At 37.0% G+C, this 15480-nt stretch overlaps 1 protein-coding gene across 4 annotated transcripts; it reads right to left on the reverse strand.

Annotated features, from left to right (window-relative positions):
* Nucleotides 1–291: 291 nt before the first annotated feature.
* Nucleotides 292–9429, reverse strand: LOC136234103 (protein WHAT'S THIS FACTOR 9, mitochondrial). Of its 4 annotated transcripts, XM_066023882.1 has the most exons (6): nucleotides 7739–9429; nucleotides 6774–7063; nucleotides 1864–2626; nucleotides 1203–1758; nucleotides 519–929; nucleotides 292–430 (listed from the first exon to the last, which is right to left on the reverse strand). In XM_066023882.1, exon 1 carries the CDS (start codon nucleotides 9247–9249, stop codon nucleotides 7936–7938), a length of 1314 nt encoding a protein of 437 aa, XP_065879954.1. In that variant the 5' UTR covers nucleotides 9250–9429; the 3' UTR covers nucleotides 292–430; nucleotides 519–929; nucleotides 1203–1758; nucleotides 1864–2626; nucleotides 6774–7063; nucleotides 7739–7935. The 4 variants fall into 4 exon arrangements, with proteins under 4 accessions (XP_065879954.1, XP_065879963.1, XP_065879946.1 ...); XM_066023891.1 differs by lacking the exon at nucleotides 1203–1758 and having other exon boundaries at nucleotides 2248–2626; XM_066023874.1 differs by having other exon boundaries at nucleotides 519–1758.
* Between the last annotated feature and the right edge of the window lie 6051 nt (nucleotides 9430–15480).

The raw sequence follows: 15480 nt of genomic DNA on the forward strand, positions 1-15480 counted from the left end.
GATTGGCAAAAAAAATAGCTTTTTAAACCCGTAAATAGGCCGTTAAACCCGTAACTAGGCCGTTAAACCCGTAACTACAGAATTGTACTTAAAACCTAAAAATACCATATAATTTAGTCCTAAAATCAGTAAAAATAATATAAGTTAATTAATAAATATTATGGCATTTTAACTCGTATTACCCTTTAACAAATAAAATTTAAAAACATAAAAATTAAAATAAACATTAATAAACATAAACATTTATAAACGTAAAAGAGTAAATATAATATCAAAAGTGTTAAAATGTATGAATTTATACAACAAAAATTCAGCTCGCCCGACGCCACGCATCCATAAACTCATCCATCTCCCTCTTAATGCGTGGAGCATCCTCGTCAGATCGGTGGGTAGCCGATAGTTGGGTGACACGCCACAACCAGCTAACCCACTGTAAAAAAAAATTAATAAATAAATATTAAAAATTAAACACATATAAACTAATACGAAATAATAATATTAAATAATAATAAACTTACAAATTCGCTGTTGGCGCGAGCATGCTGTACCGGTCCAGCCTGTGGTGCATGAAGGAGATGAGGATGCGAATATCGCCTATACCAGTTCATATAAGCAGGATCACAGGCAGTGGGATCGTATCCAACTGGTCGGCATCTCCTCCGATCAATGCCCCGAGCCGATGGAAATCTCCGCCAGGTATCCTCAACTGTGACTAAGGAATGTGTGAGCTTATACGCTATAGATCTCCATGGTCGTACTGCTTTATCAGGTCTAATACGCTCAGCTGGGATAGGCTGAGTATATCCGACCTGTCGCAGCGCTCGATCGGGCATATACGGCTCGACGATGTCTCTACACCGTATCCAACCGGCGTAGGACACTCGAAGCCGATCATCATCAGGGACAGGACCATAAGGCAAACACGTCACCTGAAAAAAAAATACTCAATAAAAAATAATAATATACTATAAATAATACTTAAATTAATTCTAAAATTTTATAAAATATCTCTGCCGCCGTCATACGGTCCAGCTGCCCGCGTATGGTATCTAGTCGGGTGGTCGTCTTGCCTGGTACCCCGACCTCCCATCTCAGTGCACGGGCATGGTCAGCTGGGATCAAGTGAGCTCCTCTATGCGGCCGGAACACCGGAAAATACTCGTATATCCATGTCTGCAGTAGGGTCAAACATCCGCATATACCTGAACAGTCTCCTCTGCTCGCTATCCCCAGCTGCCGGTACAACATGGCAAGTGTAGCAGACCCCCATGATAGTCCAGCTGCCCCGCAGACACCGTCGTAAACCTCAGCAAGATGGACCGGCCTAATCCTATCTCCACTCTTGTCAACAAACAGACTGGATCCAAGCATAAGCCACATCCACGCTGTGGCCCGAGTAGCGTCATCCCTACCCTCGGTGACAAGCCCGTGTACAGCCTGAACAAATACACCTCCACCACCCCATAAATGTCGGCCCGGCAACAGAAGCTCAGCCTGACTCACCCCAAACATCATCATGCACATGGCATGAAGTCCGTCAGTAGGGGGAGACTCGGACACCATCGGACCGTCGATCGGGATCCGAAGAATATGCCACACATCATGCAGCTGGATAGTCATCTCCCCGAACGGCATGTGGAAGGAGTTCGTATCGGGCTGCCACCGCTCCACGAACGCAGTCAACAGCGGAGTGTCGAGGTTCTTAAACATGGCATGTGGAAGGTGAGACAAACCAGTCTTCTCGATCATCTCCCTCGGCTGTAAAATGACACATATACAATTTATACAATTACTGAATGTTTTTTATGTTTATAGTTAAAAATACAAATTACAATAAATGTTGACACGCTATATTATTCTTACCTCGGGTGACGCACCAGAAAACCACTGACACAAATCTCGGCATGCTGATGATTTGTTGTAGCATGTCAGAAACGACCGAATCTCTCCTCCCAACATTCGTGAGGCAACATGTCCTAGAAAACTAGAAATCACGGAACCATCAACGGGGCCACCATCCACCGGTCCAGTAACTAGCCAGCTCTCGTCCTCACTAACTTTGGGACGTTTGCTTGTCCCTCAAAGTTATAAAATTATACTAAAATTATACTAAAATATACTAGAATTATACTAAAATACTAAAATACTAAAATATACTAAAATTATACTAAAATATACTAAAATATACTAAAATATACTAAAATTATACTAAAATATATTAAAATTATACTAAAATTTAAAAAATACTTGTACTCGCAAAACGACCTCCTACGTGCTGGGTCGACTGTCTCCCCGGGGTCGGCTGCTCATCGCTATCCTCAACCTCGCGATCATGTGCAACTGCAGACTGTCGCACTGCCCGGGCTGCCACATCCAGGTAGTCCTCAAAAGTATCGCTATCAGGCTCTCTGTCATCAAAATCTGTCGCCCCCTCCGATCTATCAATATCGGGCTGCTCCACAATCGGTCCCCTCCTCAACTAGTCCGTCGCAGCCCCTCTACGCCTACGACCGGATATATCAATATCACGCAATCTCGTATGGCGTGGTGTATCATCCTCGCCATCCATATCTAGACGACGAGCAGATGACGGGATGGATTTTCCACCCCTAGTAGGCCGCTCCGTCTACAAAAAAAAATTACACTAAATTAATAAAATTGTAAATAATGTAAATTATACTAAATTTATAAAATTATAAAATTATGCCAAAATACTACTAAATTAATATAATTGTAAATAATTGTAATTATACTATAATTATAAAATTATAATAAATTATACTAAAATTATATTAAATTTATACTAAAATTATACTAAATTATACTCAATTAATAAAATTGTAAAAATTATGCTAATACTATACTAAATTTATACTAAAATTAAACTAAAATTATAAAATTACACTAAATTACTAAAATTTTAAATAATGTAAATTTTTATAAAAAAAAAACTGTGGGCGTAAGGGAATCACGCCCGAACCACTGGTCGGGCGTATGAACATCACGCCCGATCAGTGGTGCGGGCGTATAAGAATCACGACCGACCTGCGGTTCGGGCGTATGCATATCACGCCCTACCATTGGTACGGACATGTGGCTATCACACCCGCACCACTGGTCGGGCGTGATACTCATACGCCCGAACCGCAGGTCGGGCGTGATTCTCATACGCCCGACTGCGATTCCGGCGAAAACAAAAAATATAACACAGATTTCAGTTCGATGTAAAAATCAACGAAATAAAATGGTAAATCTTACCACTTTCGCTTTTCCTTTACGGTTTCTGTCACCATCCATGATTCGGTTCACTAATTTATCCGGATTTGAGCAAAAATCGTATAGGGTTCTTGAGAGGTTTTGGGTTTTTTCAAATTTAATGCAAAGGGTAGTTCGGTCTATTCACGGGGCTAGAAGTATAAATTAGTGGCTGGGTTTAGTAACCCACTTTTTTTATTATAAATAAATATCTTCCTTTTTTAATTAATATCAGAGAACCGCTTCTCATTTAAAAATATCAGATTTCAATATAATTATTTATAGTTTTGTCAATTAGCAATTATACTTATTTTATCTATTTAATTTTTTAAATCAATTTCATCATTTAATCTTATATTCACATAACCACTCATTACTGTCTCTTTTCATTTCCTGCATTTTTGGTTTTTCTATTTATTCTGAAAAGCATCTTAGTTCTTAGTTTACTGTGTTTTTCTAGCGATTTTGGGCTGAATTTTGGATTCGTTATTCTATTTAAATCACCTGAATTTCATATGAAATTGAAGTTTTTTGTTTTACTGGGTATCTGCAACGACTTTTTCTTATAAAATTTCCATGACCGATGCTCTGTTTTTTTAGAACTGTATTTTCTGAATTTTAGGTATTTTCTGAATATCAAATTTTACTACCCATCATGATCTTCTATCTTTAACATGATTCTTTAATTGAATGTTGAAAAGTGAAAATGAATGTAAACTTTAGCATTAAGTTTGATTTTTATATGAGATATACAGCAGATGAGAAACGCAAGAAAGATGAAGAACGTATTGTTATTAATAACGTTTTCTTTCTTTTAATTTTATGTTCCAACTTATTATTAAATATTTTAAGCAAAAAGCCACTCCTACTGTAAAGGGATATGTTGGTTAATGATAAAAATAGTTAAGATTTTAAATTGATTGACAAATTTGGAATTTTGTTGATAGGATGAATGAAGTGTAATAAAACAACTATTTCTTGATATCTATGTAACTTACTTTTCTTCCAACTATACCTCTTCATGGCCTGATTCGGATAGGATGTAACGGGCTTTCATGTAAAAATAAGCAGTCTAAACTCCAACTATCTAATATTCTAAAAAGAATTTCTTGTAGATAAAAATTAAAAATGGTTTTAGCATCAAATAAAATACTGTTATTTTATTTTATTTTTGAAATCCAACAAGATAACTATATATTTGACAAGATTAGAATAAAAATCTGAAAATGATAAAAGTAATACAAGAGGGTTATATAACTGTAAAATAAAAATAATAAATGATTTTATATGTAATTTCCTCATTAATTTACACTGGTTTGGATCAGACTAAACAACAACAACAACAAAGCCTTAGTCCCGAAATGATTCGGGGTCGGCTAACATGAACCATCATATAAAAACCGTGAAATCAAGTCGTGTCAGCAACACAAATTCGCTCCCTCCACTCCATTCTATCCACTACCATATTTTCCTCAATTCCCAATAAACTAAGATTTAAAAATCAAATTTCAAGCTCAGTCCATATCAATCCATCTAAAAGAATATACATAACTTTTAATTATAAAAAATAAAATTTACACCTAAAAATAAATATTTAATATGTAAATATATAAATTCACCTACAAAGGCAGTCCGGTGCAATACACGTCCCCACTAAGTGAGGGTCCAAGGAGGGATCCCGCCACAAAGGTGTATTGTGGGCAAGCCTTCCCCTACCAATTTTTTGGCAAGAGACCGCTCCTAAGACTCGAATTCATGACCTCTCGGTCACACGGCAACAACGTCTACCGTTGCGCCAAAACGCACCCTCAAATATATAAATTCACTAATTAATATTAATAATACGGACCTAACTGGACCGACCCGTACTATTTTTATCAATCCCAAACCCACCCAAAAAAGTAGATGGACTTTAGCGAACCTGAACCAAGCTGGGCCCAAGATCATTTTTTATTATCCAAGCTCGGCTAAAGAAACACGGGTCTAGGCAGGCCGAGCAGATACCCAGACCCATGGACGGGTCTACTGCCAACTATCCAGTCAATTTCAAACAAAATGCTCTTTGCATGGATTTCCTTCTTTAAGACGAGTTATCTATCGTCTGATAGAATATAATTGATACTATTATTATTATTATTATTATTATTTGTTTTACATTTATATCATATTTAATCATATAAAACATATAAATAACATAACACAATATTTACATCATAATTCAAATTGACACCCCTAATTTTAGTTGTAAAGCAAACTAATAATAATAATACAATATAAGTTACTTTCTATTGTGAAAATAGGAATTATTAATTAGGATTTGAGATCCTCTCTTGTATTGCTAAAACAGTGGAGGATTTGTTAATTTAATCATGACCCTTCATTTGACATGAAAGGTTGGGGCTTAAAGTTTATTATAATTTTATAAAATTCTATGAAAAAAATATACTATTTAAGAATTAATTGCAATTAATACCATTAAACAATTTTTTCCTCTTCTTTCTCAAACCAAAAAAAAAAAAAAAAACCCATCATGTGATAGTTTCTTTCCTTCCCATGGCAATCCTACCACATTCTTTATGCAATTAGATTTGTTGGTCACATTGGAATGTCGCCAAAAGGATTCTAAGTTATATAAAAGATATAGCTAATTTAGATTTACTTTATTCAAAATCTGAAAGATTCCAAAGTAATTGGATGTTGTGATAGTAATTGGGCTAGTGATAAACAAGATCCGGGTAAACATCAGTGTCACTTTAGCATATCAAATAAAATAGCAGTTTGATTCATGGCTTAGTACATCAGTAGCTCCACGAACTTGACTTGGCCCCCTGAACTTACAAAGTGTCTCGTTAGCCCCTAAACTTGCTTAAGATGACCTATTGACCGCCTTAATTTGTTTAAAGTGACATATTAGGCTCGAAACTTGCTTACAGTGATCAATTGGTCTTTTAAACTTATTTTGGGAAACACATGCTCGAACTTAAATTTTATACTCGTGCATCAAACCCTTGTCCGATTCTATGCCATTCAAGCCTTAGCCTTTGAAACTCTCTCTGCATAGGTTTATTTCCTACCTCGACCAAGTCATGCCTATACTAACCAAAAGTCTCTTACTTGATATCTTATCTCAGTGATTCTTTCTCTCGTTATGATCTAGAGCATATAATTATTAAAGAGTGAAGTAAAATTACTGATTAGCCAAGGATAAATTAATTGGTAAAACTGAAAGAACACACAAAAAAATTTATCCAAACCAAATCCCTACTTCCAAATGTAGCAAGATATTGCAATTAATATCTTTAGTATCCTTATGAAGATAGTAGATTTTGTCATTATTTGACCAAAATATCCACCAAGAATGATAACATTCATGAATGTATTAGGTTACAGTTGTGTATGTCATCATCTAAGAAATGTCGCTGGGTGATGTTTTCAACTTTTACTTGATGAACAAAAGAAGAGCAGAGGCCAAGAAGTTATGACAGCAATGTAAGCAAGTAGTCAGATTAAAATCTTACTTGTCTTGAGAGCTGAGCTGAGCTGAGCTGAGCTGACCCATGCACCTTCTTAGAGAAACAGTCGGATCATTGACATTTTGATTTAATGGCTGCTTGAGAATAATTTTGGAATCTATTTACTTTGTGGTGTGATCATTTCGTTCTCCATCGGAAATGGTTCTGAGATCATCTTCAATGTTGCTGGTCTTGGGAGTTGCTTGTTGCAGTCACTTTTCACTCTTCCATGACATTCACAAAACGGCCAGGCTCAATCGAAGATTCACACAGATTATGGAAGTTGGACCTTCTATCTGCAAGACGATGATAGAAAAACTATGTAATTGGCATGGATGGATCACAGTCCATATCATAATTTAACATTTTCATCTTCCTACATTTTTCCAACAAAATTCATCTACACGATGCTCTCTAACTTATGCAAGGGGCGTGAAGCATGTATGAAGTTATAAACATATGCCAACTATAATTTATAAACAAATTCACCTAAGTCAAATGGGAAGACTTGCCAACTAACAAATTACAAAAATAAGTCACTGAATTACATACTTTAGATCCCAATCTACGTTATAGTAGGACCGGAAACAACACCAATAGCAGGAACGAAAATTAGAAGCCACCCCATACTTGATCATATATGTACGCACTATTATGACAAATTATGTTGCCATGCCTATGCTTCTTCCTATCAATACCAACTCTGGCTGACTAGAAAGCACCCAAATTGCTATCACTGCGGTTGTCAAACAATTCTACTTTGTGAGGTTAAGAACTCTTGTCTGAGAAATGATGAAACCAATTGTTTCGAGAACAGGATGTAAACATATAAAAGAGTAGATGCACAATCAATTGTTTAAAATAGACTAGGATATTCAGATGCATTCATGTCAGTAATACGCAGCACGGTTATAAAAGGGTTGTCCCAGGATTGCAAGATTAAACTAATAAAAGCATAGAAGTGAACTCACTTCCCAGGAAGCTGCAAGTATAAAGCAGCTTCATTCAATGCATATATCTTCTCAGAATATTCAACTTCGAGGGTTCACCAACTTCTGATTATCTGATTGCAACTTCAATGTGAGCCTTCCCGTACATAATTCCATGTCAGTTATATCAGGACTTTACTCCATCATCACATGACACCAATAATTGCCATACTGAAAAATCACAACTCTGATTTTATAGCCTCCTCATCATTATTTGCATCCTTATCAGAATCAATTTCTGAATAGTCCATGTACTCATCAAATTCAGAATCAGAAGAGTCATTTGACTGTTGTTCCTCTCCTTCTCTGTTTTTATCCATTACTATCCTTCTTTGCTTTCTATTGATTGACGAGGCAACCTGCCTTTTGGACCAAGAACCTAAAGTTCCAGCAGTAGATTTTCTCCATGGTTCATTTGCCTTATTCAAAAGATGAATATATCTAAATCTCATACCCACCAAAGGGTGCTTAGGCACCAAGACATCCTTCCTGTAAGCTTCTCTAAGCACCACCGTCTGCGTCCTAATCTTATTGGAAACATAAAAAATTCCAGGATGATGCACCAAAGCCTTCTTAAACCTATCTCTAATGCCCAAATAGTCTCCCAGAATCAACACATTTTCCTTCTCCGTCTTCTTGGATACTAACAACCATAGCAGCTCATGTAACAAAGCCACAATCCACTTCTCAGCTTGATCACCATTTGGATTAAAATGAAAGGCATTTTCATATGGAGATGTATATGGCAAACCTTGCCATTCAAAAACCCAATCTTTAACTCTCTTCCTCAAATCAAACCCGTTTGGGTAACTTAAAGAAAAGGCAATACGCTCCCCTTTCTTGACATTTTTAATATCCATAAATGCCGCTCTCATCTCCATTTCAGACATAGCAAATTCATCTCTCCAGGAAAGCAATTCTAAATGAAGTGTTTCTTTATTATCACTAGAACAATCCAAAGCTTGGCAAACATTAAAATATTCAGGATAATCTGATAAAAGGGAAGTGATATAGTTATGGGGCAAACCCAAATCAAACTTGAACCTATCAACAATATGCAAAGGCAATCTAGTTGATTTGGTAAGCATTAAAAGCTTAGCTAACCTTTTAACAGCATCGTCTCTATGAGTAGGAGAATTATGAATCTCTTGTTCTTCCTTGTGTACCAAAAGAGCGAGAGGGGTAAGCTTGACATGGACAGGGAGAGAAGGAGACGGCTGGAACCGAGTGAAAAAGGTATGGTATTTATCGAAGAACTTTTGGGCAGTGCTGGGGAGATTGAATTGGGGTTTGAGAAGGGAAAGGGAAGAGAGAGGGAGGGATTTGAAAGGAGAAGATGCGATTTGATTTTTGAGAGAAATGGCTTGTTGAAGGTCTTTTTCCTTGGAAACGGCTGTGTCTAGGTAAGGGTCACGAACCCATTTGACCCTGGCTGCTATAAAATTCCGGTGGTGATGAAGTAGGACAGAGAGTTTGGCGCCGTGGAGACGCATATGGCTGGGATGGAAACGGTGGTTTAGTGGTGGAGCGAGTGCGGGAGAGGAAGAAGGGAGTAGTAATTCGGATGGGTATTGCTTCTCATACTCAATTGGACTGGGAAGTGGAGCTGGACTAGCACAAGTTAGGTTGGCCTATGTTTTGTGGTTTGATCTTGGGCTACATACCTTGTTTTCTATTTTTGTTATTTTTTATCTTTGTTTTGTGTTGTTTTCTTATCATACTTTATTTTCATTAGGCCTTTCTTTTTTATCATTTTTTCTGTTTCTTTTTTAATAGTTTTCAATCTGTTTTTTTTTTTTTTTTTTTTTTTTTTTTTTTTTTGTGAAAATGAATAGTTTTCAATCTGTTGGTTTCCTATTTTTCTAGTATTTTTTATTGAATTTTATTTAGAGTTTCTTTATTTTTTACCAAATATTTTATTTTTATTTTGCTTGATTGATTTATTGTGCTTGTTTTCTTTTTTTTTTTTTTTGCAATACGTTATTTCACTTTTTCTCTCTTGATCCCCTTTTTTGACATCCGGGATTGTCATACCCAGATTCTCTACTTATTCCTCATGCTTCTTCTCATCTCCCAGACTCTGTTATTTTTGTAAAATTATAAACTATATATCCTTTGGATATTCGAAGAATGAGTTTTCCATGGTTAAGTTGTGGTACCAATGGAAGCTAATAAATGTAATAAAAAGGAAATCAAATGTAAAAGGTAAATACGATACTTTATCCTCAAAGATGTATTTGTAATTTTTTTTATTCCTCATCTCATGATAGCAGAGTAGTCTCATCCAAGTAGGCATTCACCACATACTGGTACCTCCACCTTTTCGTTGGAATTTGGGATAGGACAGTCGTATGTCTCTTCTTCGCATCTATCAATACGACTCATTCAGGATTCACCAACTTTCCCCACATATCCCATAGAAGAAACTATTGGCCCTCATTGACCTTCACAAAAGAAGTGGTCACTTTTCTAATTTTTTACTAATGAGGTTCAATTAGAAAAATATAGGAAGCCTCTTAGCTTTCTAAAGTAAAATTGTTGTTATGTGTTGGCTCGGATAGAAAGAGACACCATCTTGTTGAAAAGCCACATTGTCAAAGGAATACATAATCCTTAGCATAACCAAGCGTGGGGGTGAATCTATATCGAGTAAGGTATGTTAGGACGTCGACGATTGGATCGAGCAACAGATAAGAAAAGTCATTTGGCATATAGATGATGAGATGATGAAGAAATATTTCGGAGGATGTCTGTGGCTAGTGAAGCGAGGCACTTGCAATGGATGCTCCTCCTTCAAGTTTTTTCATTTTGTTTGGTCTATCGTGGACACCATATAATTGATTCTAGGGGTCATTTTATTTTATTTGGAGGAAGAGGCCATTTCTGGTATTTATGAGAAATTCAAAGAAAAAATAAAAGAATTTAGAGACTTACTATGTTCTGTTCGAGAGGTTGAGAAAGTTTGAAGGCACAAATAATTTCAAAAAATCAAAGATGAGAATGGTAAAGTGAAAACTCACTTACTCTGTTTCTTCTTATAGAAAGACTAGGGCAACATTTTGGATTCTAGAATACCCTTCTGGCACATAACTTGTTTTCATTAAAGGAAAAACCTTCTCAGAAACGGTCCATCACGTAAGGAATAGTAAGTGTATGCTCTAGCCTTCAAAAGGTAGACTCGACTTATAGGGGGCTTTTGATAACATAAGTGAATAATGAAACTGTTAGGGATTATTGCTAGTTAATCAACTGTAGTGCAGCGGAATTGCGGTTTAAAATTTATTTCTAATCCCTTTAATTTGATCTTTGTCCGTTAATCATTGATTGAATAAAGCTTTTGATCCGTTTAGGGATATAAACATACCCGGACTGTCTCTTCTAGAGACGGCTGAAGAATCCACAAGGTAGTAAGATCTCCGTAATCAGGTGCACGAACAGCTATTGAGCCAGAACCGGTGCTAGCCGAAGAACGGAGGAAGAACTGGAGAGATTGTGTAATTTGCCAAAAGCTTTTCCACTTTCTTAGTGGTGACTGCGGAAAAAACAATGGTTTACCTATGCAAACCTTGTGTTGGCCGAATATCAAATTAGGTTAATTTAGGTTTTAGGCTTTTATTATATATCTAGTGTAGTTATTCCTAAACCAAGGTTTAGGGTTAATTGGTTAATTACAAAACTAATCTAATCCTAACATAATCACTTAAATAAATACCAATAGTATTTATTTTATGCAATTAGTTACAATTAGATTAAATTTAATTACTCCAATTAAATAAATAACACTAATTAATAAATTGACGTATTAGTTTGATTAATTATTCACGAATGCAATTTCATTAATTTACAAATTAATTAATTACATCCCATAAACTAATTAACCAATTAAATACTCAACGCCTAAATCCATTAATCAATTACATTGATACAAAGTATCAATTAATCAATTAATTAACCACCAATTAATTACCTTGACATTTTACTGTCAACCAATTAATTAATCTCATCCCTCCAGTGTACCGTTCTATAAGTTCTAACTCAGATGTTCAATGTGCACGATCCTATGGGACTGTCCTTAGCTAGCAGTGGGCTCACGGCCCACAGACAGTAAGTGGGTTCTAGCAAACCATTACTGCCCCTAACCAATACAGCTATTTCAGCAGTCTAAAGATGCAGAGACCCTGTAGTTATCTCTTAACTTCTTTTACCATTTGATATCGATATTATAAACTAAAGGCATGGCAGCTGTCATCCTCTCTGTTGTTTATGATATTTCTTGATCTTAAGTAGATTAATGAATCCGATAAGTAAACTACTTATCAGGGTGTGGCCACACACTTATCAATCTCACTTATCAAGTGGCCTGTGATATCATCTCACTATTATGTGAGTGGTAATTCCATCACTTCACTATCAATACCAATGTGTTCACATGTTCACCCAATCATACCCGTATTTAGCATCCTGTTACAGACCTGTTAGGCGTATGTCAAAGTGAACCGGATTCCACATTGATATTATAATGAAATCTGGTCTGAAGACCGTTAGAGACCTACTTAAGAAAACTAATGACACAACCACCATGTAGTTTTCTCGGGCGGATCGATCCAGTCACATGTATACAACATGTACCCATATTCACAACTGACTTATCAAGTGCTATGGCTAGTATCAATTACTACCATACAGTCGTCGAATATACAAGTCTGTGATCCTAATCATTCCCATGATAGAATAGACTTGGGATATGGTTTTATGATTATCAATCAATGGATTCTCTATTCATATTATAGCACAAGATATAAATGAACTAGATTAATGCCTTTATTAATGTGACACAAATACATTTTATAAGAACCAATGCTTATGAACTAGGGCACACCAATAGTCTCCCACTTGAACTAGTTCCAAGCGGGTATTGCCCTAAACACTATAGATCTAGTACTACCAATTGCCTTGGTAAACTGACCAGCAACATTTTTCTCAGTGTCAACCCTCTACAATGTAATGTCACCGGGTAAGGTGTTACTATCTAAGTACGCGTTTGGATCTCTTGTGTGACATGGGATCCAATGCTTGTGCTATGACCCCATTATTGTCACAGAAAACATCAACTGATCTTAAGAGAGTTTGACCTACTCCTAAATCAGTTATGAACTTCTTAATCCAAACTACTTCCTCTGCATCATCGCATACAACGATGTACTTAGCTTCCGTCATAGAATCGGCAATGGTTAGCTACTTTAAGGATCTCCAACTAATGGCATCGCCATTCAGGAGAAATCCATAACCAGTATGTGACTGGTTATCATCCTCAAAGTCTCGATCAGTGTAACCTGATATTTCCATTCCTTTTACCCATCAAATACTAAGAAAAACATCCTTGGTACGGTTAAGGTACTTTAGGATTGCCTTGACTGTCTTCCAGTGCTCCTTATCGGGATCTAACTGGCACCGACTAGTCATGTTTGGTGCAACACACAACATATGGCCTTGTACATAACATAGAGTACATGATGGATTCTTGTCTATGTACGATGCCTGACTCAAGCCTAGAAGTCGGTTGGATCTAACCTTGTAGATCTTGATCGGCTTCTCCTAAGTCTTTCATTGTGAAGCATTTACTCAACCACTGATTGATCTTGCAGTGTTAATATATTGCCTCCAATGAGCAATATGTCATCGACATACAATATTAGGAAAGTGGATATGCTCCCACTGAATTTCATATACACACAGGGTTCATCAGTATTCTGTATGAATTTACTTGAAACACCACCTATGCAACCAGTTTAGCCTCCTCAATGTTTTGAGGATCTATATCGGTTCCCAAGCATCCTCAGCATAAGCTGCAGGAGTTTGTGAGTCTTGAATCTCAACGAGATCAATATCACTCCCACTGTCTACTTTGGAAAGGAATTCCTTTTCCAAAAAGATTGCAAACCTAGCCACGAATGTTTTATTCTTAGCTGGGTTGTAGAAGTAATAACCCTTAGTTTCCTTAGGGTAACCCACGAACTGACATTTAATAGATCTAGACTCTAGTTTGCCACTTATCAATTTCTTGACATGTGCATCAAAACCCCAAATCTTCATGAAGGAAACGTTGGGCTTTCGGCCCATCCATAATTCATATAGTGTTCCTTCAATTGCCTTGCTCGGTGTATTGTTAATTATATGAGCAGCGGTTTCCAAAGCAAATCTCCAAAAGGAGATAGGGAGAGAAGCTTGACTCATCATTGAGCAGACCATGTCGAGCAGGGTCATATTCCTCCTTTTGACACTCCATTCCATTGGGGTGTACCAGGAGGAGTGAGTTGGGATACAATCCCACACTCTCTCAAGAATGAGACAAACTTTTGGCTCAAGTATTCGCCCCCTCTATCAGACCGGAGCGCTTTTACTTTCTTGCCAAGTTGATTTTCTACTTCGTTTTTAAAATCTTTGAATCTCAGAAGAGTTTCAGATTTATGTTTCATCAGATACACATACCCGTATCGGTTATAGTCATCTATGAAGGTAACAAAGTACAGAAAACCAGATCCAGCACTGGTGCTCATTGGACCGCATACATCTGAGTGTATCAGCTCCAATAGTTCTGTGGCCTTTTCACCAGTTTTGGTGAAAAGCGCCTTTGTCATCTTCCCTCTTAAACAAGATTCACATGTGTCATAAGACTGCATGTCAAATGACCCTAGCGCTCCACTAGAGTGAAGCCTAGTTATGCATTTCTCATTTATGTGGCTAAGACGATAGTGCCAGATATATGTAGGATTCAGTTCATTAGTCTTAATCCTTTTAGCTTTTATGTTATAGATTGATTCACTACGTTTTAGATCAAGGATATACAAACCATTTTCTAGAAATGCGGTTCCATAAACAATATTGCCACGATGTATAGAAATCATACCACGTCCAATATTAAAATTAAAACCATAAATATCCAACATAGAAACTGAAATAATATTCCTACGCATTGCAGGTACAAGATAGCAATTTCTAATTTCTAAAACTAATCCACTAGGTATCTCTAAGAATAATCTTCGATCTTTAAGGCCTCTACATGAGCACCCTTGTCGACTCGAAGATCCACTTCACCAGATCCCAGCAATCTCCTATTTCTTTGTCCCTGCACATTTGAACAAATGTGAGTACCACATCTAGTGTTTACAACCCAAGATGTAGAAATAGCCAGATTAATTTAAACAACATAAATACCTGAACCAGAAGCTTCGTTCTTCTGTTTCTCCCTTAGCTTTGGACACGCATTTTTCCAGTGTCCCTTCTCATTACACTCATGGCAGATATCATCTGCTGAGGCCAACCTACCTTTAGAAGCTGCCGCCTTCCTAGCCTTGGGCTTGGCCTTTTGGGCCTTCGCTTTGGACTTGGACTTGGCCTTTCCCTTAGGCACGTTCCCTTTGTTGACCAGCAACACTTCTGGGGTCCTCTTGCAGGATTGCCCAGCAAGTTTCAACATGCCATGCAATTCTACTACAGACTTACCAACGCCCTGCATGTGGTAGTGCATGATAAACTGATTGTAGGATGCCGAAAGTGATCCAAGAATGATGTCGACTGCTAGTTGTGCAGGCACTGGTGAGCCAAGCCTTGACAATGTGTTAATAAAACCCTTCAACTTTAGCACATGTGTGCTAACAGAAGTCTCGGCTTGCATCGTAGTGCTGCATAGCGCCTTTGTTGTCAAATATATTTCCTGACGAGCT

This window comes from Euphorbia lathyris, chromosome 1 (genome assembly GCF_963576675.1).
Source record: "Euphorbia lathyris chromosome 1, ddEupLath1.1, whole genome shotgun sequence".
NCBI classification, from domain to species: Eukaryota; Viridiplantae; Streptophyta; class Magnoliopsida; order Malpighiales; family Euphorbiaceae; genus Euphorbia; species Euphorbia lathyris.